Below are 22,850 nucleotides of genomic sequence, written 5' to 3'. Positions count from 1 at the left end.
AAATTTGCCTGGATTTTGGTTGATTTTTATGTGAATGTTCTTAAAGAAAATACTAGAAGTGTTACTGATATATATGGAATCACTTTAGATATTTTTAGGATTTTTTGGGAGATTTTTACTCATTTTTTGAAAATATTTACAAGAATTTTCTTGCTAAATTTGAGGGATTTTTTAAAATAAAAGTTATAAGGGAAATTTTTAAGGAATTATTGGAGTTTTCTTCCTGAAAGTTTTGCTCTTTTTCAGAAATTTGGGGAATTTTTTGCTGAATCTTTGGATTTTTTTCAGATGAGGAAACAATATTTTTTGGTGCCCGTAAATGAAGACAACAGGAGGGTTAATACATCTCAAATTAGGAGGTTACATGAAAGCAAAAATCTATTTTTTAATGCAATTTAAGTGCTACAGTTTTATTATATAGTACATATCTCAATCTGGATTTAGCCTAGATGTAAACTTTTCATTGTGAAATCTACATTTTCCCCAGATATGTATATTTTGGTCATCATCTGATGTCTCGTCTATTTCTCCCCGTTCTATTTTTGTTCTTTAAAAGTCATGAAATACACTGAAACCAGAGCTTACTTCCTTAAAAAGCTGACATTTTAAAGATGCATGTTTTTCACAAGGGTCTTTAAATTTTCCTTTCGAGGTCAGATGAGCAGAAATGTGGCAATTGTGAAAATGAGATCACTTCAGGAAAAGCACTGAGTGCGTCATACTATCTGCTGGGAAATAACTGATCATGACTCTTTTAAAGCCACAAAGTGGAAATGATGAAGTGAGATAAATAAACCAAGTAACTATAACAGTAGCATCATCCACATTAGTGAGACAGAAATTCAACTGCATTGAAAAGCTAAAGTTGAAGAAGCATGAAAACCATTATTTAACAGAAGCTGTCTGTGCAGAATATCACACTAATGTACTTGAAATCCCAAAGTGTTTGTGACAGTTTATTGAAAAAAGGAAAGACTCATCAGCCATGGAGTTACAGTGAGCTGAAACTTGTAACTATTTAAAGCAGACTGAGGAGTGAACAAGAGCTATGATTATTTAATTCATAAATATCTACAATAGACATCAATATACAACATATATTGTACAGAAAACATACAAAAATGGCAGGCCAGACTCTGTGGAACTGTGAGAAAGTTTCTTCTAAACTTCCTGTGAGTGTATGCTCTTCATGAGGAACTACTTGGAGAACACAAAAAGTTAGCGTGACACCTTAACTTTTTAGGTAAAAAGAATCCTATTTGTCTCATCCACAGAAAACAGTTCGGCGTTTAGTTTGTCACTCAGAAACATTTGACATTTCAGCACACGTTCAGCTGTGTTTGAGAGTTTTGAGGCTTGTAGTTGGTGTCAGAGGGCAAAAGTAAAGAGTCAAAATGTGAGCGAAATGACTGGAAATAGTCCAAAGTGGCGTTCGTTCTGCTCGTCAGGATTCGGCTGGTGACGGCTGGCTGGGCGCCCCGTTGCGAGTGCGGAGCTGAGACTGGGCAATGTCGGCCAGCGCACTCTGGATCTTCTCCAGCAGCATGTCGCCGCGGTAAACCACCTCCTCCAGACGAGCTGCTGCTTCGTGGTTCTCCTCCTCCAGCTGCCGCAGACTGGCCGCCTGATGAGAGGTCAAAGCCAGAGTCAATTACAGCTGCTCTGTCCCTTTAATGCAGCATCAAATAACTGATGCTACACTGCAGAAACTCAAAATCTTATCAAGTCTGTTTGTATTACTTTTACTCAAAATGTTTCATCTCACTTGATTTAAGATAAATTCACTTAACAAGAGACATTTCAGCAAGATGGAGGGACTTGTTTTAAGACAATGCATCTTAAATATCTTGTTAAAGGGGAACTTCGTTTTTTTTCAACCTGGGGTCTGTTTTCATATGTCATTTCATACATGTGAGTGATGGAGAAATTAATTTTCAACATAGCTCCAGTATTTAGCCAGGCAGGCAGCTTCGCAGCTCAGCTAGCGAAAAGTAAGGGGCAACTTGCACCCCCGCATCAAAGTCTGCTCTAACGTGCTTTTTTTCCCACACTGACCGGCTCAGAGAGTGTCCCACAACATACTAGAGATGAGAAGTGAACGAAAACCTCCACATTACTTGGCGATCGCTATTTGTTGTGGTCTGTATCCAAATCTCGGGACGCTAGAAAGCAATCTCGTTCCGAAATCGCGCGATAGCTCGCGCCAAAACACCAGTGGGGGAAACAGCTGTTTGCCTCATGTGAAGAGAGACGAGTGGAGCGATTTTGTGTCGGATTACAGAACAGTTACTTTTTTATAAACCTGGTAAAACTAATGGGTCATCAGCGCGCATTTCTGAGTTGTGGCAACAGAATGGTGTGCTACACTTCGCGCAGCTTTCACAGACTACCGTACTCGGAGAAGGAAGCGCTAAAGTTGTGGCTAAACGTTTTACAAATGGACCCTGAAACTCCAGTTGATGCACTTCGACGTGCCGACCACAGAGTCTGCAGCGACCATTTTGACCAGGATGATTACTCCAGATCAAAGAGGCGAGCAAATCCCAAACACGTTTTTTTGAGGAAAAGTGCAGTTCCTCGATGGGAGACACCAGCTGCAGGCGGAGTGCAGGTACGTTATTAGCTAATGTTTTGTGTGCCTCCCAACAGCAGTTTAGTTTATATCTGTTTATCACGGTTTGTTTTTGATTCTTACCCTAAGTTGGGAGGCGGAACTAATTGCAGCCGTACCTGTGTATTAGTACTAGTCAGTGCAGTGAACGTTTTCACAATCCAGCAGATCAAAAACCAAAAGTAAAGAGAAAGTAAGAAATGCAATAATGAGTTTTACAGTAATAATCTTATCATTTGGCTGTGAAAAACAATGTTTTAGGACGCTGATGGTGCTGACTGTTCACAAGCAACGGAATTTGCTGCAGTTCCACAATCCACTCCAGTAAAAAGTAGACACAGAGCAGATGAAGAACCATGTCCTAAACTGTCATCTGGCTTGAAACTTATTCTGTCAAGTCCTCATCAGACCACACCTCGCACCAAGCCTTCATTATCTGGAACATATCATGCACTACCTCCCTCTTGGGCACAATCCATGGTAAGTTTAGCTGTGCTAACACCTTTTCTGAACAATTCAACTAACACCATACAACTTCAACATTACTGGAAAGACAGTCAGTCAGTGCATATTGTTATTGTGTGTACAACAGACTGTACCTGCACCAACTGCAGACTGTCCCTCGCACAGGAACTGAACATCTATCACATGTGAGTAGCATGGCTTTTAGTCAACTTTGTAAAAGAAAAGAAGTGTCAAGATTTTACAACTATCCTGTTTCTTTAGACTCAACAGGAAGATGCAGCAGAACCCATTTTGATTGACATGAGCATGAGCTTCGAGGAAATGAGTATTCACGATCCAACAGACAGCAGTTTTGCACCTCTCAGCACCACCTCATCTTCTGCCACAGGATCTGCTTCTGCCTCTGCCTCAGCTAGCCCCCCTGGAGATGCACCAAAAGGATGGGCAGAGAAAAAATAGCTGGTCAATGAGTCAAAACTCATGGAACTTTTTAATAGGTGCAGCCAATGTGGGTGTGCCATCATTGAAAAGAAAGCCTGAAGCTGAGAGATTTATAGTAAAATAGAAGTCATGTAGACTGATAAAAATGATCAAAAACATAATAATACTAGACTTGTTTAAGTCAGCAAATTTAATGAAAAGTTAACTTACATGTTCTTCAATCTTTTCTCACTATCTTCAGTTCAAAATATTTCACAAATCTATAAGAGTTCTATACTACAATGTACACTATATACAAGTCAGTTCACTGCAACACTCCTATTTTGCCAGTTTTCTTCTCTTTGTAGCAAGCTGTGTAAGTCTCTGGACAGCCTTCCTTTTCAACTCCTGCTGGTGGGCTTTTCTTGCAGCCATTTTCTTCTCTTTCAATGTTTCTAAGACCCTCCAGAAAAACGCGATTATGCGATCGCATGAATTCCCGCATTAATCACCAAAATGCCGCTGATTATGCAGGGGTCAGTTATTTCCCAAAAGGCCGCATAATCCCCACAAAACAGTGCATAATTCCCGCAAGAATTTCACATTTCCACGAAAAAAGAGAAATATGCAGGTCACGCTTGATTTCACAATTTCCGCATAAAATCAGAAAACTATAACCAATATAAATGGAGTTGTGAGTGAGTTTTTATGTGACGCCCGGCCTGACGTAATCAGTTCGCGCATTCACACACACACACACACACACACACACACACACACACACACACTAGAAGCACGAGCTGATGCGGAGCGCGGTGCCAGTTTTGCCAACTTAGCGACTTTCTCGCTAAATCTAGCGACTTTCCAAAGCGTCCTAACGACTTTTTTTGTCAAAAGCGACTAGCCACAAATCTAGCGACTTTTTCTGCCGTTTTGGAGACTGACAGGAAAACTCGGATCATTCTGCAGTTACTGTCCTCAACAAGCAGCAGGTGCTGCTGTGAGCTTCTCCCCCTCCCAGAGCACAGGCTGTCAGTCCAGTAACCCCGCAGCAGTCCCAGTGTCTGATTAGAGGACACATCACTCCGCGGGCAGACGGCAGATGAATCGCGCATATTTTTGCATATTTCACAACTATTCTCAACGGATTTAGACGATTCACAGAAATGTTCAAATTTGAAATTAAATCGGTGGAAATCCGCGGAAAATTGCCATGCATGCTTACCTCATTCCAGTCATCCAGTATGCATACAGAGACCAACATTAAAAAAATCATGGCGCGTCTCATAACATCTGGAAAGAAAAATGAACTCTTCCTGAAAGTTTTGCAGGAAGAACGCAAGATGTGATAGCCCAGGTAAAAAGTTTTCCTCTATAAAATTGTAATGTTTTTGTATGTCATTGTAATTTCAGAAAATAAACACTTTTTTCTCACCAGGTTATAGCAGCAAATATTCAATGTACTCATTCCAAGACGATGACACAAAAGAAATTGTACATTTTGAATTGGTTAAGGTAATTCACCAAGAAATAGTAACTAAACATAAACATATGTTTCAAATACAATTTTATGTTTCGTGTAATGCTGTTTACATCGTCCTGTTGTAACCATAAACAATGTGGGATGCCTCTTTGTTATTGTTGTTTCAATTAGGTGTGAAAAAGAAACTTGTGGCTGCTTCAAAGAAGACACAAAACAAAGATCTGCAACCATGGGTCAAAGGTCCGTGTACGTCGCCGTCATTCTATTTTCGATTTGGGGTCAAAACACCAAAAACGGATAAACAAAAATCGTACACGGACCCTGAAGTCGGTCCGTGTACGTAGCCGTCATTCTATTTTCGATTTGGGGTCAAAATACCAAAAACGGATAACGGCCGTTTCCCGTTTTTCGTTTTCAAAACAAAAATCGGAAAACGGAAAACCAATCCGTTTTCCGATTTTCTTTTTTCAATAAAAACGGATATCAAAAAACAAATTAGAAGTTAAATTTCATTGTTTGATATCCGTTTTTTAACTACACTTTTGCAAGACAAACATCAGAAATGACGACGTACACGGACCCACTCTCCTAGAACCAAATCAAAACATAAATGTTGTTAACCCTTTAAGCTGCAGTCAATTCCAGCCATTATCAGTATAAAAAAATCGCTAATATTCTATTTTTAAATAAAAAATATGACGAGACATACAGGGAATATTGGACGGGCATCGCCAGGTGCATTTCCTTGAAAACGACCTATTCTTGGTAAATATACCGACTTCAGGACATGTTTTGGACAAAATATTTTACTGACTTGTTTTGTCTGGATGTCCAAGGTTGGATTATGGCCGTTTTTTGTGGAATATTTTCATCTGTGTGTAATAATGAACCCGGAAATGTGAGTCGCGCTGTGTGCGTTGAAGCCGTGTATAGAGAACGGATGGATGGATATTCGTTGTTTGTCGGACAAATGTGTTTTTCTCACCCGCTGTGGTAATCACATCTGAAAGTGGTTTATACCGGCGGATTCATGAGAATCTAAGCTTTCCATCGGCGTATAGTGTTTGTATAATCGCGTTTGCAGCCGTCAGACATTCTTTAAATTCCTATGCAAATTAGTAAGTGTACCGCCGGCGGTACACTGAAGTTTTTAAACTGCACAAACACATAGTGCTTCTCTTACATGTTAATGTGGTTGGTGGTAGGGTCCATGCAGGGATCTTACCCTTAACCCTGCCCTCACAAGCCTTGACATTTCTTGATGACAGGTAGCCGGTCATCATTTTGCGGCCAAATGATGATCCAGTTTGGAAGAACATTTAATGTTGAAAATTGTGTATTCTGAGCTAGAGCACCCAGAAGGTGGCGATGTTCACATTATTACTATGACATTCAGATATAGTGGATGAGATTGTTCACAAAGTATATAAAAACTAGGCATGCAATTATGATAGACCGCTTCGGCAGTGCTGTTCTGACTATTACATTTATTTCTTAAGTCACCCTGCTCCTGTGAATAAATAAGACAGCAGTGAAATCCATTGTACCCGATTTGCTTGCCCTTTGGGGTAATTCTTGTAATATTGGGCTATAAAAAATAATAAATAAATAAAAAAACGGATATAAAAAAAATGAAATTTAACTTCTAATTTGTTTTTTGATATCCGTTTTTATTGAAAAAAGAAAATCGGAAAATGGATTGGTTTTCCGTTTTCTGATTTTTATTTTGAAAACGAAAAACGGGAAATGGCCGTTATCCGTTTTTGGTGTTTTGACCCCAAATCGAAAATAGAATGACGGTGACGTACCCTTCAGGACATGTTTTGGATAAAATCGTTTACTGGCTTGTGTCATCTGGATGTAAAAGGTTGGATTATGGCCGTTTTTTGTGGAATCTTTTTTTTTGTGTGTAATAATAAACCCGGAAATGTGAGTCGCGCTGTGTGCGTTGAAGCCGTGTATAGAGAACGGATGGATGAATATTCGTTTTTGTCAGACAAATGTGTTTTTCTCACCCGCTGTGGTAATCGCATCTGAAAGTGGTTTATACCGGCGGATTCATGAGAATCTAAGCTTTCCATCAGCGTATAGTGTTTGTATAATCGTGTTTGCAGCCGTCGGACATTCTTGAAATTCCTATGCAAATTAGTAGGTGTACCGCCGGCAGTACACTGAAGCTTAAGGGGTTAAATTTCATTTTTTGATATCCGTTTTTTAACTACACTTCTGCAAGCACGTTAGAGCAGACTTTGATGCGGGGTGCAAGTTGCCCCAAACTTTTCGCTAGCTGAGCTGCTAAGCTGCCTGCCTGGCTAAATACTGGAGCTATGTCAAAAATTCATTTCTCCATCACTCACATGTATGAAATGACATATGAAAACAGACCCCAGGTTGAAAAAAAACGAAGTTCCCCTTTAAGTCAAACAATCTTGAAATTATCTTGTTTTAACCCTCTGTCATCCTGCGGGTCAAATTGACCCATTTTAAAGTTTGAAAATGTGTAGAAAAATGAAGAGTTCATTTGCAAAAACAGATAACTCCATTTTGATAAATTTTCAGAAAACTTTTTATTTTATTGTTTACTTGAGATAATATCATTCAAAATGAAGTTGAGTGGATTTGACTCAGTAGAAAAATACATGACAAAATAAAGAAAAAATAAATTATTAGTGTTATTATTATTATTATTATTATCTCAAGTAAACAATAAAACAATGAGTTTTCTGAAAATTTATAAAAAAGAGTTACCTGTTTTTGCAAATGAACTCTTCAAATATATTTTCACAGTGAATATTTCCACATTTTTGAAATTTTTGAACATTTTTGATGGAAAAAATGAACATTCAGAAGAACATAGATTTTTTTCTGAATGTTCATAAAGAAATTTTTTTAGAAGTTTTACTGATATATATGTAATCACTTTAGATATTTTTAGGATTATTTTTAAGATTTTTGCTCATTTTTTTGAAAATATTTGCAATTTTCATTTTTTTATTTCTTGCCAAATTTGAAGATTTCTTTTTTTTTTTTTTAAAGAAAACTTTTAAGGAATTTTCTTCCTCAAGATTTTGCAACTTTTTATAAATTTGAGGAATTGTTTTTCTGAATTTTTGGATTTTTTCCAGACAAGGAAACAATATTTTTTGGTGTCGTAAATGAAGACAACGGGCCTGTTTCACGAAGCAAGTTCATTGAAAACTCTGAGTTTCTTAACCCTGAAATGAGGGAAACTCAGAGTTTTCCGTTTCACGAAGCGAGGTAACTTAACCCTGAGACAGAGGGGTAACTCGAGCCTGTTTCACAAAGAGGGGTAACTTAAACTCTCGGTCAGTTACCGCAGTAACAGACTCTATGACTTGAACCTGGTCGCCAGTTTCTCTCCGTCTCCGCCCTCTGTCAGCCACACACGCTGTTTCATTTCCTCATTCATTCAGTCAGTAAGCGAGCGAGTTTTGGCGCAGAACAGCTTTTATTAATGATCCAGTGGATAAAGGAGCAGCATTACTGTACAGATAATTAAATATTCGACGGTAGATTGTTATCAGACCGCGCATAAATGTTCTCGCATTTCCGGACAATTATCTGTTTGAGCGGTACCGTTTCGTAATCGTTTTAAGTCCATAATCTACATAAACAACCTAATCCGTCCTTACATTTACATTACCAACTGCAGTCATGCTCTCACATCCACCAGATATTGTGTGTTGCGCTGCGGTTCTTTGCAAATGGAAGTTTTTATATAATGTCAGAGATGCAGAGTAAAACTGGAAGTAAAAACTTCCAGTTGAAAAACGCAGCCTTTCGCTTCCCCGTTTCCATGGTGACTCGTCGAATCGGGGTTCTATTGATGCTGTCTTTTCAGAGTAGCGGTGCACGCCAACCAACTCAAACCAACCGTTGTGAAACCAAAAACTCAGAGTTTTCTATCTCAGAGTAGATCAACTCAGAGTTGAGGAAGAAACTCAGAGTTTCTTGAACCTGCTTCGTGAAACAGGCCCCAGGAGTGTTAAGACACCTAAGCTTGACAATCCTGGTAAAATAAAGCTTAAAATAAGTTTTCCAGCTAATTTTAAGATCTCAGTATTCTAAATATATCTTATTTCAAGCAATCTTACCAAGACATTTTTACTTGTTCTATTGGCAGATTTCTTCACTTATTTCAAGGTAAAAGTTCCCTGAAACAAGTTTTTTTCCCTTGTTTTGAGAGGGGCATTTTTTTCTGGTGTAAAGTGTCCTTATTTGTCTACAAATCAGCAATTCACAAGCAAACTCTACAAGCTGTGAGCTTGAGATCTCACAGTGATTCAAAGCTGCACTCTTTATCCGTCATCTGGTTTTAGTAACTGAACCAATGACAGCATAATCACCAGACAAATTCTGTTTCCTTTAAATCACAAAATAATTCATTTAAAAAGTGGTGGCCATAAATAACAACAACTGACAATTCAAAGTGTTTTGTGAAATACTACATCAAAGCACAATATACACACGTGGACAAAATTGTTGGTACCCCTCAGTTAAAGAAGGAAAAACCCACAATTCTCACTGAAATCACTTGAAACTCACAAAAGTAACAATAAATAAAAATTTATTGAAAATTAAATAATCAAAATCAGCCATCACTTTTGAATTGTTGATTAACATAATTATTTAAAAAAACAAACTAATGAAATAGGGCTGGACAAAAATGATGGTACCCATAACTTAATATTTTGTTGCACAACCTTTTGAGGCAATCACTGCAATTAAACGATTTCTGTATTTGTCAATGAGCGTTCTGCAGCTGTCAACAGGTATTTTGGCCCACTCCTCATGAGCAAACAGCTCCAGTTGTCTCAGGTTTGATGGGTGTCTTCTCCGAATGGCATGTTTCAGCTCCTTCCACATATGTTCAATGGGATTCAGATCTGGGCTCATAGAAGGCCACTTTAGAATAGTCCAACGCTTTTCTCTCAGCCATTCTTGGGTGTTTTTGGCTGTGTGTTTTGGATCGTTGTCCTGTTGGAAGACCCATGACCTGCGACTGAGACCAAGCTTTCTGACACTAGGCAGCACATTTCTCTCCAGAATGCCTTGATAGTCTTCAGATTTCATCGTACCTTGCACACTTTCAAGACACCCTGTGCCAGATGCAGCAAAGCAGCCCCAAAACATTACTGAGCCTCCTCCATGTTTCACCGTAGGGACAGTGTTCTTTTCTTCGTATGCTTGGTTTTTGAGTCTATGAACATAGAGTTGATGTGCCTTACCAAAAAGCTCCAGTTTGGTCTCATCTGTCCAAAGGACATTCTCCCAGAAGCTTTGTGGCTTGTCAACATGCATTTTTGCAAATTCCAGTCTGGCTTTTTTATGAGTTTTTTTCAGCAGTGGTGTCCTCCTTGGTCGTCTCCCATGAAGTCCACTTTGGCTCAAACAACGACGAATGGTGCGATCTGACACTGATGTACCTTGGCCTTGGAGTTCACCTTTAATTTCTTTGGAGGTTGCTCTGGGCTCTTTGGATACAATTCCAACGATCCGTCTCTTCAATTTGTCATCAATTTTCCTCTTGCGGCCACGTCCAGGGAGGTTGGCTACTGTCCCGTGGGTCTTGAACTTCTGAATAATATGAGCCACTGTTGTCACAGGAACTTCAAGCTGTTTAGAGATGGTCTTATAGCCTTTACCTTTAAGATGTTTGTCTATAATTTTTTTTCGGATGTCCTGGGACAATTCTCTCCTTCGCTTTCTGTTGTCCATGTTCAGTGTGGTACACACCTTTTCACCAAACAGCAGGGCGACTACTTGTCTCCCTTTAAATAGGCAGACTGACTGATTATGAGTTTGGAAACACCTGTTATGTCAATTAAATGACACACCAGAGTTAATCATGTCACTCTGGTCAAATAGTTTTCAATCTTTTATAGAGGTACCATCATTTTTGTCCAGGCCTGTTTCATTAGTTTGTTTTTTTAAATAATTATGTTAATCAACAATTCAAAAGTAATGGCTGTTTTTGATTATTTAATTTTCAATACATTTTTATTTATTGTTACTTTTGTGAGTTTCAAGTGATTTCAGTGAGAATTGTGGGTTTTTCCTTCTTTAACTGAGGGGTACCAACAATTTTGTCCACGTGTGTATGTGATTTTGTCGAGCAACTTTTCAAACTGCTTACTTACTGAATTAGTCAAGAGTTATGTGACGATCTACGATTTTTTTCAAGATTTCAGTTGTTGGAAATGATACGACCGAGCAGCCTTGGAGGAGTACTGTACTCTCCGAGTGCTTTTCGTGTTGTTTTTGCAGAAGGTATTTGTGGTATTTGTGGTTGATTTCCTGAGAAAGTGAAACAGTTTGTCTATTCTGTTTCACGGCTGAACAGCTACACATCAGACTGTGAACAGATTCCATGTGTGTGAATCAAAGGCATGCAGAAAGTCTCTTGGGGTTGATCATTTCACTGACAGTGAATTTCTGCCTGAATACACTACAGACATCTTGAGTGACTTTTTGAACTAGACAGCTGGTACTGATCCATTTCTGTCTGTAGATATGAACTGTGTGTTTTTACTCTGTAGTGAGCCACAGTAAAACTAAATGCAGCTTCATTTGTCTTGATAAAGAGAGTAGTCTTCTTCAAGAAATATGTAATGCTGTTATTTACTCAGTATTTTCTGTTTTTGGTCAACCTCCAGTCACTGATTTAAGTTTCCTAAGTTTGTAAAATATGAAATACTGGAAGTCCCTGTCTGTTTTTCAGACTATCAACAGTACGCTGCAGTTTGAAGGTGGGAATGTTCAGTCATGCTGTTGACTGTGAACATAAAAAACACTATCAACATTTTAAAATGGTAAAAAACTTGATTTTCACCAAAAGGGATCTTCAGTGAACATAGTGTTCTATTGGTCTCACATGTTCTCAGGCTCAGTGTCACAGATTCCACAAAGATGCCAGAATATGAGGGAGTTTTGTGTTTGCTGTAAGAAGAGTGTCAAACTTTGTATAAAACATAGAAATACAGCTGAAGAAAAACACAACACAACCTGGGAGCTTTGAGGTGTAAGGATGTGGATGATACTGCCGTACACTGACATTAATACATCTGTTATCATGCTTCTGTTTTACCATGGTAGCTGCTCACGTTGATGTTATTTATTGAACTGAAAGAGAAACCACTGTAGTGGACGTGATGTGTTGTTTAATATGGACAGTAAACAACAGAAATGAGCTTCTTTTTTCAGAAAGACCAATGAATAACAGACTGCACTGACTTATAGAAGCCTGGCTATGTGCAGCAATTATGAGCTAAAGGAAGCTGGAAAGTTTACATTTGCATGGCTTCACCTATGATTTGGACACGCACAGTGGCTTTATAGTAGACCAATTAAAATCAGCGATTATGGAACTAATGAGGCAAACTGGAGAGACTGACATGATTTATTTACAAGATGCCATATACACGACTGTTCAAAAGTTTGGGGTCACCCAGACAATTTCATGTTTTCAAAATGTCTAGACTGGATTTATCATTCATTTAATGCTATCTTTATTGAAACAAAACTCCTTTTCATTCAAAAATAAGGACATTTCTAAGTGACCCCAAACTTTTGAACAGTAGTGTCAATATAATCTTGTCTTGTTCCTCACATACTTTCACTACTAAGACATGGTGTTCTTCTGTACCATTTTGAGGTGAAGATAATAAAATATCAAAATAAATCTGTTATGTTTTGCTTTGGTCTACTGATAAACTTGTAAAAGGATGCAGATCAAAATCTGAGAGAGGACTTTAAAAGTAAAGGGCAAAAATGCAATGTTTAGAGATACCTGTGCTGGAAATGATCATTTCAGCACAGCACTGGAAGCTTCCCTTTAATGATTTCCTTTTTAGGTGACGTAAACTAAAAACTATCTTTAGAGGAAGCAAAACAATCTATGCCAATATTATGACTGCAGACTCATATGGCTTAGTTTAGAATCTGTATATTTTAGCTGCCAAAGGGTGAGCTCAAACATACATGGCATGTGATGCTCACTTGACTTATTCGGCTATCCTCATTTATCACTCTATAAATACTCTGACTGCACACTCATATGACTTGCATCATTTTTTTACCCTGAGGGAGTCGATCCTTCTATTTCTGGGAAAGTAATCAACACAGAGCTGGCACCGATCATACCCAACATCTTCCAGGAGAAACAAGAAGGCAGTTCATAGACGGCACACAGAAACATACTGAACCAAAACACTGATAACAGTAAATATTATTCTTAAGTGTTGTATTTAAATTTCAAAGCTGGTGTACTCAAAAAAGGCACACGATTCAACATTTAGTAGGGATGTTTTCATCAAAATATAAAAATTAATACACTTTTCCTCTTCAACAACTTGTTTTATCACCAAGAAACAGGCATTAATTTCCTTTTTAACAGTTTGTTCTGGCTTGAAAACAGTGGTGTAAACAATCACCTGGCTCCCTCTGCTGACTGAGAGCTAGAAATGCAAACAGGTCATCTCTGTGGTGTGTGTGTTTAAGTTTTCTGCTTTCAGGCATAGAATCTGTAGCAGCTGATTCATGCTTTCTGTGTAACCAATGCAGACATTAAAAGTGAACATGATTCTGTCCATGCTATCATTTGCATGCATCAGTCTTACATGCAGAGGTTTGCATTCCCTTTTATATCAAAGACAGAACAATACCCCAGGATCCTGAGGATGTTTCTGAAACACTGCCTGTGACTTTACACTCCTGACAGGCCACGGCAGCTGCTTACAGAGCTAGCACTAAAGTGATTATTCCTGGTTTGTGCCAACCACACTGGTGGACATAACACAGGATTTCTTGAAAATTTACAACTCCCAACTGCATTAACTAAAAATTAAAGCAACTGCAAAGTGCTGCACCAACTACTTTCAGCTACAGCTCTTTACATGATGAACGAGAAAAGCACTCAGTTCCTTGTAGCATTTCCTATGGCTAAGTCCCAAATGATGTTGCTAGCAGACAGACAAACCAACACAGATCATCACATAACTCCATTGCGTTCCTTACAAAGACGTAATAATAGTGAATTTCCTCCTACAGGCTCTTTCTAATAATAACAACATTTTGTAGGTCACACGGTCACAAATTTCAGCCAGGCAGATTTGACTGAATGATCAAAACTTACATCACATGTACCGTTACAGATAAGCGGACATGGAAAGCATGAATAGGTATTAACTAAAGTGTGTGTCTGAAGGCTGTTACAAGTGAATATGCTCACCTGCAGAGCTGCCGTGGATTCCTCACTGGGCAGGGAGTCAATTAGTACATCCACATCTTTGGCTGTTCTGGCTATAAGAGCTGCAAACAGCTGGGCATATTCTAAAGAGAGATGAGGATAAATATGTGTGAACAAGAGAATAGTCAAATTAAACATAAACAAGGGAAGAAACATTATTTTTTTGTTTTTCCAACATTGATACCAGTATCCAAAGTCTGGCTATTGTATCCAGATAAACAGCCTGAATTGGAGTTTTGTTTTATACTGAGACACATGCAGTAGTTTATGGTTTTGAACCATGCAGAGGACATGAACAAATACCAGGTACTGAAACTAAACGGGATTATTCACTTGTGAAAAGACACTTAAAGCTGAAATTTTAGCTCTCAACTACCAGTCAGAATGTTCATAGACTTATATTTTTGTTAGATCTATGAAAATAATCATTTCTGTTCAAGAAGGTTTACAGAATTAAACACATTTACAAATTTTGATGCTACTAACTGACAAACTATTAATATAGTAGATTCTGGATTACTGGTATCTGGTAATAACCCAATTTAATAAGACAAGCTGGAAAAAGTAATAACGCATAAACAATGTCAACCAAAAGGTGATGAGAGGAAAAGTGGAATAAATAACAGAAACCTAGCACTTAATAGTAAAAGAAACGGGACTTTAGGCTTATCTAATTTCACTGTTTTGAACCTCCTTGTCTTATCTGACCTTCGTCTTCCTGCTTATGACCCAGAAATGGCTCTAATCATGCCATTTTGAATGATGTCTCAGTGTCTAAAATGCATCTTAAAGAGCGAGGGGCAAGGAGGGAAGAGGCTTGTTGAGACAACTATGAAGAAGAATGCAATATCTCCTCAACGTGTCCTGTGTGGAAGTCTTTTCTGCTCTGGCGATGGTATAAGATGTGCGTAACACAAAAATAAAATACACAAACCACAGCAGGAGTACAATTTACACACGTGCATACATATCACTGAATCCTAACGTGTGCCCACTGTTTTTTACTTAGTGGCACTTTTGAGTGCTACATTAAAAAAAAATTTAAAATGTATGATCTCTTTGTACATTCTTGTAACATTATGCTAAGTTGTGTAATGAAACACAAGAAAATACATACTGTAGTTGTCATGAACACTGTTCTGACATAAAATACAGTAGTAAGCTGCAAGAAAACAATGCAGTAGTGTCACACATCACATTTAACTTATTAACTAAGCTTAACTGAGCTTTGAAACAACAACTCGGAGGTGAGGATGTGTCATTTGGATAAATGTCTGTTGCATAAACTCCTCTCTCGTCTTGTCTCTTGTATATATACTGTCAGAAGCGAGTGACTTTGGATAAAATCTTCTGCTAAATGAAACTGTAGAATTCTCTGGGGTGGGAGGGACTGAGACTCGAGGAGAGGAATCAAGGATTTACAAACTGAAAATTAGAAGGGAGATATATCTTTATAATGAAAACATACAAACCTTCAGTTGGGTTAGCTGGTTGATCTTTGTTGATAGCAGTCTGGATGTTACTGAACGATGCAGGGGGTGCACACTGTTGCAGGACGCCGATGGCATTACAAAACTGATCGGCAAGCTAAACACAAAGCAACACTATCAATTGATTAGTCGTTTCTTCCAACGGGAAGCTAACTCCCGCCACCAGTTTACTAAGACTCAAAACATGCCTCTTTAAAGTTTCCAATATTTCAACACTGTAACATTTATAACACATGGTTCAGTGTTGAATTTAATTTGAAGTTGAGCTAGTTCCATGGTTTCATGGCACAGGGCCCCCGTCGTTAGCTCGCAGTTAGCTACACCGTAATAGCAGTGTTTACAAGTTACTACAGTATCAGGGCTACTGCTGCCACAGAGTTTCCCCTTTCAAATGTTAAACAGAGTAAACTCGTGAGTGTTTACGTCTATTTCTATTAAAGTACATCTAAAATCCAAATATATGCCTTACCGAATTGACAGCGTCTTGGAGTTGTGTTAGCCGGTCCGCCATGTTTTCTGTAATGAAACAAAATCCCGCTGCTGTTGCCGCGAGAGTTTATGCATTAAGTCTCGCGGAATTGGACGGTATCTTGAAAGCTTTGAGTGGCAGTCTGACGTTTAGGTTAGCTGTAGCCACATTAATCATCTCACTACTGGCTCCACTGCAAAGGACGAACGTGTTTAAATCCATGAGGTCACATCTGCTGACATTGCCTTGTGTTTTAGAGAGGAGCGGAGCTGACCCAGAGCCTCTACTTGTTGTTGCTTGATGATGTTAGCCTGTAGCTAACGTTAGCTACCAGATATCAACAGGAAGTAACGGCTAGCTAAATTCAATGTCTTGCACTGTGGGTTCTCCAGGTATGACTCTTGATTCTTCACTTCACTACGTAATATTATATAGGAGGAAGTGTTTGGGATTCCTGTCGAACAGTGATGTGAATGTGTTTGTAGTATGTGCTCAGAAGTGGATATGCATGGCAGGTTCACTGTGATTAGTTAATCAGCTAATAAGTTAGCAAAGATTTGTGTTTGTGCTGCTTGTGTTGTCTTACACTTACTTAAATCAGACAGCTTGCCTTGACGTTCTTTACAGCTGTGATAAGCATGGTTTACTAGTAAATTGCTAGTAAATAACTAAAGATATTGTGACAACAAGGTGGTGTAAGCTTGATGGAATTAGCTGACACAGCAGCTGTCATCCAGGGAGTGACGTTAGGAGGAGGGTGGGGTTAGCAGCAGCCTACGGACATGTTGTTGTTCCGGTTAGTATGCTGATCTACTGCTTATCTTTTGACTGGGATTATATTTGATTATACCATGATTAGGTTCTGTCAGTATCACTCTTAACTAGAAGGCAGGGAGATGTGCAAAGGGTAGCATAGGAGATGAGACATATTATTCTATGCCTTACCCAGTTTATTACCCATGATAACAAACTGATCAAAATACAAAATGCAGAGGTAATAGCTGGACCGAAGCATGGGCTACATTGTTGATGTCTTTTACAGTACGGTTAAATATTTTATTGATCTCATAGCATCGAAAGTTTTTTTATCATTGGATTGTGCATTAAGTGCCTAAGGAGTGCTACTCCAGGTTGGTACATTAATGCACAAAGTAAATGGATCGGTGTGTGGGAGAACCAAGTGAAGAGCCCATGTGTTTCCATACAACATAGATTTCTGTTGCCAATTAATTTCTTTGTAGTTGCTCCACATATAGCTGAATGATCTGGAGAAATATCTGATTGCATTTCTTCTGAGAGATGTTGTGATTTAATTTGCAGTCTAATAATTCAGTTTAGTATTCTCTTTGCAGTAGATGTAAAACGTGATGCAGAGTTAGCACGAGGCGCCATCAAAAGTGTGACTGTCACACAAGGAGGGTGGCATGAATTTGCAAATCTATCAGCTTAAACCCCATGTCAGATGCACCGCACAGCACACATCCTAAGTTACAGCATTTGTGATTTGCTATTTGCATGGTTTCAAATAGCAATTTCAATTTGACATCAATTAATTGTTCATCTCGAAATAAGGTTGTTTATTTCTCATAATTTATACTGGAATCTAAGAATTTAAAGCAATAATCAGGCAGATATTATTTATGATAAAAAGATTAAAAATCTGCGTTCCCTTTCCCACTTGCATGTCCTTGTATTCCTCCTCTACTTTTCCTTTTGCTATTAACTGTTCATTTCACTTAGTAATTTCGATTCTTCTTTAGGCATCTTAATTTAGCCCCTCTCTGTTGTTTTGCTTTGGTAAATTGAGGTAAAACTGCTCAAATTAGTAATGAGAAACAACAACCTGGCAGACCTGTGCAGATGATATGTCATAGCTGTAGCAAGGAGAAAGCTGTACAGGAAGAATAATTCAACTTTGAAGTACTAAAATAGGGGAAAAATTAGCATTAAACCACATGAGGAATAACAGAGTAGATGCCTTCATTTCTTTGACAAACGATGCTGACATAACATATCAAACAAGCCAAGTTTTTTCTTTATTTGCTTTATGAAACTGAGAAATATAAATAGTTAATGTATGACTGCATTTGTAACGACGTGTAAGATGTCGATCTTTTTATCTGCAACTGCATTTTTTGCTTTCTGTTTTTGAAATTGCTGCTGGAAGACAAACATTTTTTACAACACAGCTGAATATTTTATTGCTCTTATGCAGTAAATTTATTGCTCTGTGGACCAACCTGGTGCTCATTATACTAAATTATTGAATTATGCAGTGAAGATCCCATGCGTTTCAACTAATGTAGATGTCTGTTGTCAATGAATTTTCTTATAATTCCTCCTGATAGAGTTTAACAATATGTGGAAAATATCTCATTGTGTTTTTTTGGACAGCATTTGCAATTTGATTTTAAATATACTCTTTCAAAGTTCAGCTTCAGTTCAGAATTCACTGTGTAATAGATTAAAAACCTGGTGGAACATTACCACAAGACATAGCAGTTAACTGATTTGAAATCGTGATTTGAAATAATGAAATGAGGTTTAGGATGTACGTGATGCAACACGTCTCATCCGGGGTTTAAACTGTTGTGTCAGTGTTTTCACAAATTCATCATATCCTTCTCGTGGGACAGTCATGTTTTTGGTGGTGCTTCATGTGATAATTCTCCATCACATGTTTTAAATGTAGGACACAGTGAAGGTTGAACTGAAGCTCTACTAAAAAAAAATGAATTAAAAAAGTACCGGAAACCACCGTCACAATATTTGTGAGAAAGATTTATTTTTCCTAAATCATTGAGCCCTCCCACAAGATACCATAAAAAGTGTCAGCTTGACGGACACAGCCTGACTTTGTCAAACAAATGACACAACACTTTAAACACTGGATCAGAGGCTGTATAATGTTTACCCTGATTGCAGCCTTTATGATGTGTTACTACATTATTTTAAATGGTAATTTTGATTTGAAATTAATTACCTCACAGCCCTCCCACCACCTAATGATCACTTGTGTTTCCTCAGGTATGAACTGTACCTTAGAGAAGGTCCTGGCTGATGCCAAATCGTTAGTGGAAAGGCTTCGTAACCATGACAACGCTGCTGAGATGTTAATTGAGCAGACAACAACTCTCAACAAGCGAGTGGACGCCATGAAACAGGTAGAGCGTTGAATAGAAATGTTTGGTTTTTAAAATTAGGAATGAGTAAAAGCTAGCAATGGCTAAAGTGAAACCTAAGGCTTAAAATACTGTTTTATTTTGTTTTTAATTTGGGAAAGCAACAATATTTCTAAAAATTATTTCAACACTAAGCCTGGATCAGCACTTGTTTTCCAGTCATGAGATTTCTGAGCCGAGCTTTTCACTTGTTTACTGGAAGTTCATCTGTTATTTGTTGTTTCAGTACCAAGAGGAGATCGACGCACTGAACCAGGTTGCGCGGCATCGGCCTCGTTCCAGTCTGGTTCTGGGAATCCAACAGGAAAACCGTCAGATCAGAGAGCTACAGCAAGAAAACAAAGGTAGGCAGTTAACTAGTAATAGTTTTAATGTTTATTCTACCATTGAAGGAAACTTTGGTCCAGTTGTGTTGCAAAAATGACTAAGAAAATCTGTATTTTTTAAAAGTTTTTGAAGCTAACTCGCGCTGTTTACTACAATGTAAAGAGTATTTTGGCTAAACAACAGAGGTATGCCTACTGGATATGACGCAAACAAACAAACCAAACCTGGCTTCATTCTTCCTGCAGAGCTACGAACGTCGTTGGAGGAACACCAGTCTGCGTTAGAGCTCATCATGACCAAATACAGGGAGCAGGTGTTCAGGCTTCTCATGGCCAGCAAGAGGGACGACCCAGCTATCGTCACCCAGCTGAAGGAGCAGCACACCACGGTCAGTCAGGGTCACCTGTTCCTCCAAGTTCCTGCTCATTCTGGGGAATATCAGGTGTTCAGTCTTTTTCTTTTGAATGTAAAATGAACAACGAAGGTACCTGCTTTACTAAAGAAGAAGATTTAGTTTTTAAATGCATTAAAATAACCTGTAGAATATCTAATTATTATTACGAAATACATACAGTATTATATAACACTTCCTTGGCTTTTCAAATACTCTTTTTTTCCCCCTTATCTTTGTAGGAAATGCAAGCACACATAGACAAGATCAATGAGATGGCCTCTGTGATGAGGAAGGCGATAGAGGTGGACGAGGGGCGGATATGTGAAGACGAGGAGAGGATTAAACAGCTGGAGGTAAAAGCAAACATCCAACCCTGTTGCTCCGTCAGTTCCATATGTCCCAAAGGTTTGAAACCCCGTACAACAGAGCTGCAGAGGAAGGGAACTGATTCTGCACACACGTGACAAATCAATACACAAGTGGAGAAAATGCAAACAAAGGCCATGTTTAGTCAAGTGTTTATTTTATTTTATTTTTTTTCTGGAACACGGTGAACATTTGGACAAGTCATTAATCATGGTTGAAAACAGAATACTGGCCTCTTCTCTTGATATTCGTAGAGTTTGACTGAGGACGTAGGACCTTTGTTTTGTCATGCTTCCATTCGTAATGCATGATCACACAATTCTGGAGTGTTATTTTCTGGAATAATCGATTAGTTGTTTGATCTCTAAAATATCAGAAAATACCACAAAATGTTGATCAGTGTTTCCCAAAGCCCAAGTTGCTCATTTAGTAAAAATTAAATCCTTTCCCTTCGTCCGTCCATCCATCCATCCATCCATCCATCCACCCATCCAGCTAAGCATCACTTAATCCTCATTAGGGTCATGGGGGGCTGGAGTCTATCCCAGCTGGACAGGTCACCAGTCTATCACAGGGCTACATATAGAGACAAACAATCACACTCACAATTTAGAATCACCAATTAACTTCAGCATGTTTTTGGACTGTGGGAGGAAGCTGGAGAACCTGCAGAAAACCCACACATGTACAGGAAGAACATGTAAACTCCATGCAGAAAGATCTTGGGAAGGCCGGGACACGAACCACTGATATTTTGTCTGTGACTGTATTAAAAGAAATGGCACTTGAAGACCTAAAAGTGATTCTTAATGCCGTATTTCACAAATTTTGGGGTGTCTGAAAGCTTTTTTCCACCAAGGCTGATGATGTGTGGTGTGTTTGGTGATGCAACAGTCCCTTACAGAAAAAGGCTGATATTAACGGATAGCTTTAATACTGTATTTTAAAGTATTATCAGTGTCATTTCACCTCAAAGTAAGGCTGTACATTTGTGTTTCTCTGCTTCAGCTGGAGAACAGTGGACTCAGAGAGCTGCTGGGAATCAGTCGTGAAGCTTTCCTGGTTCTAAAGAGGGAGGACCCGTCGGAGAGCACGTCGCTGTCGCCGCTGCTCACCAGCGCTGACGTCAGCTTACGAAAGAGTTAGAGCCCCTGGGTGCCTCCCTGACCCTCCTCTGGACCTACTGCTGCCACTACAGTGTACAGTATGTACAGTCTGTTGCCACATACCACTTCACCTTTCATCCCACAGACTCTGCAGACCAAGAGTCTCCTGATGCTCCAGAGCTGCAGCCCCGTCTGGTGACTCAGACACAAGCATCTTTCTCATTTTTTTTTTTTTTTTTCCCGTTTGTTGGTATTTCTGTAATGTTTGCTAATTTTGCCAGCATGCATGAGCCTGTGGTGCCTGCGAGGTTTTAAAGCGTGAATGAGTCAAAGAAGGGCTTGAGTTCAAATAAACCTGGAAAAATGAGATTGTGTCTGGTGAGTTTATGTAAATTTCAATTTGCATGACCTACAGTGCAGATTCCCATGTTTCTGGTTGTGTTGTTGTGGCCTGTGTGGGGTCAGGAACTTTTCATAACTCCTAGCCCTTCATGTTATTGTCATATACTGTCAAGTGCAGCTAAATAAAACAGGAACAGAAACATTCAACACTCAGGATCTGCTCTAACGACCAACCACCTCTTCTGCTCCCACTGGAGAAAACGGTATTGAGATCCTTTACAGAAGTGAAAGCACCAAACCACAGTGTAAACAGGTTCCACGTTTAGCAAAAGTTACTTTGGTAAAGTAAGTATAAACATGAAGATGTACTTAACATATTAACAGTGGAAGCATCCAGTGAAGCAGTTACACTTTTTTCTGCACTATTATGTAGTTCTATTTAGATTTATTACTCTTATTTTTTGATTATTTAGAACAGGACTGCATTTAATGATTCTTCTATTGAGTGTTGGTGTGTAAAAAATTCTAGAAAGAGTGAAAAATGCTCTTTGTATTTACTCCAAAATCTAACTGATAGCTTCACAATTCACTCTTCCAAATATTAACTAAAAATAAATGAACAGATATGCAGGAAATCCTCACATTTTAGAAGCTTCAGAAGTTAATTGTCCCAGCTCAAGTTGTTTATACTCTTAGGTAGTTTTATTTATAGCAAAGAATTGTATTTTATAAAACTTTATGACGTTTTCTTAAAAGAAGGTGAATCGGTCTAATAATGTGATTGAGTTAAAATGCAAAACCTCCTATAATGTCCTTGTCTTGGAAGTCACCCTTCCTTATGATGGTTTTTATTTGAATAGCTGAAAAAAAATTCTGTCACTGTAACAAATGAAGCAGAGCTGCATATTCCCTGCTTTTTACTGTACA

The 22,850-nt window shown here is 38.6% G+C and overlaps 2 protein-coding genes across 2 annotated transcripts; one reads left to right on the top strand and one right to left on the bottom strand.

Moving 5' to 3' along the window:
- Positions 1–943: 943 nt before the first annotated feature.
- Positions 944–16,317, bottom strand: med21 (mediator complex subunit 21). The gene is made up of 4 exons (XM_022214265.2): positions 16,207–16,317; positions 15,720–15,834; positions 14,230–14,330; positions 944–1,624 (listed from the first exon to the last, which is right to left on the bottom strand). The coding sequence occupies exons 1-4, from the start codon at positions 16,246–16,248 to the stop codon at positions 1,445–1,447; spliced, it is 438 nt and encodes a 145-aa protein (XP_022069957.1). The 5' UTR covers positions 16,249–16,317; the 3' UTR covers positions 944–1,444.
- A 14-nt stretch (positions 16,318–16,331) lies between these two features.
- Positions 16,332–21,948, top strand: fgfr1op2 (FGFR1 oncogene partner 2). Its single transcript, XM_022214263.2, has 6 exons — positions 16,332–16,598; positions 19,234–19,370; positions 19,615–19,732; positions 19,961–20,103; positions 20,349–20,462; positions 21,484–21,948. The coding sequence occupies exons 1-6, from the start codon at positions 16,574–16,576 to the stop codon at positions 21,619–21,621; spliced, it is 675 nt and encodes a 224-aa protein (XP_022069955.1). The 5' UTR covers positions 16,332–16,573; the 3' UTR covers positions 21,622–21,948.
- The last annotated feature ends 902 nt before the right edge of the window (positions 21,949–22,850 follow it).

This window comes from Acanthochromis polyacanthus, chromosome 1, assembly GCF_021347895.1.
Source record: "Acanthochromis polyacanthus isolate Apoly-LR-REF ecotype Palm Island chromosome 1, KAUST_Apoly_ChrSc, whole genome shotgun sequence".
NCBI lineage: Eukaryota > Metazoa > Chordata > Actinopteri > Pomacentridae > Acanthochromis > Acanthochromis polyacanthus.
This window is presented reverse-complemented; position numbering and strand designations above follow the sequence as displayed.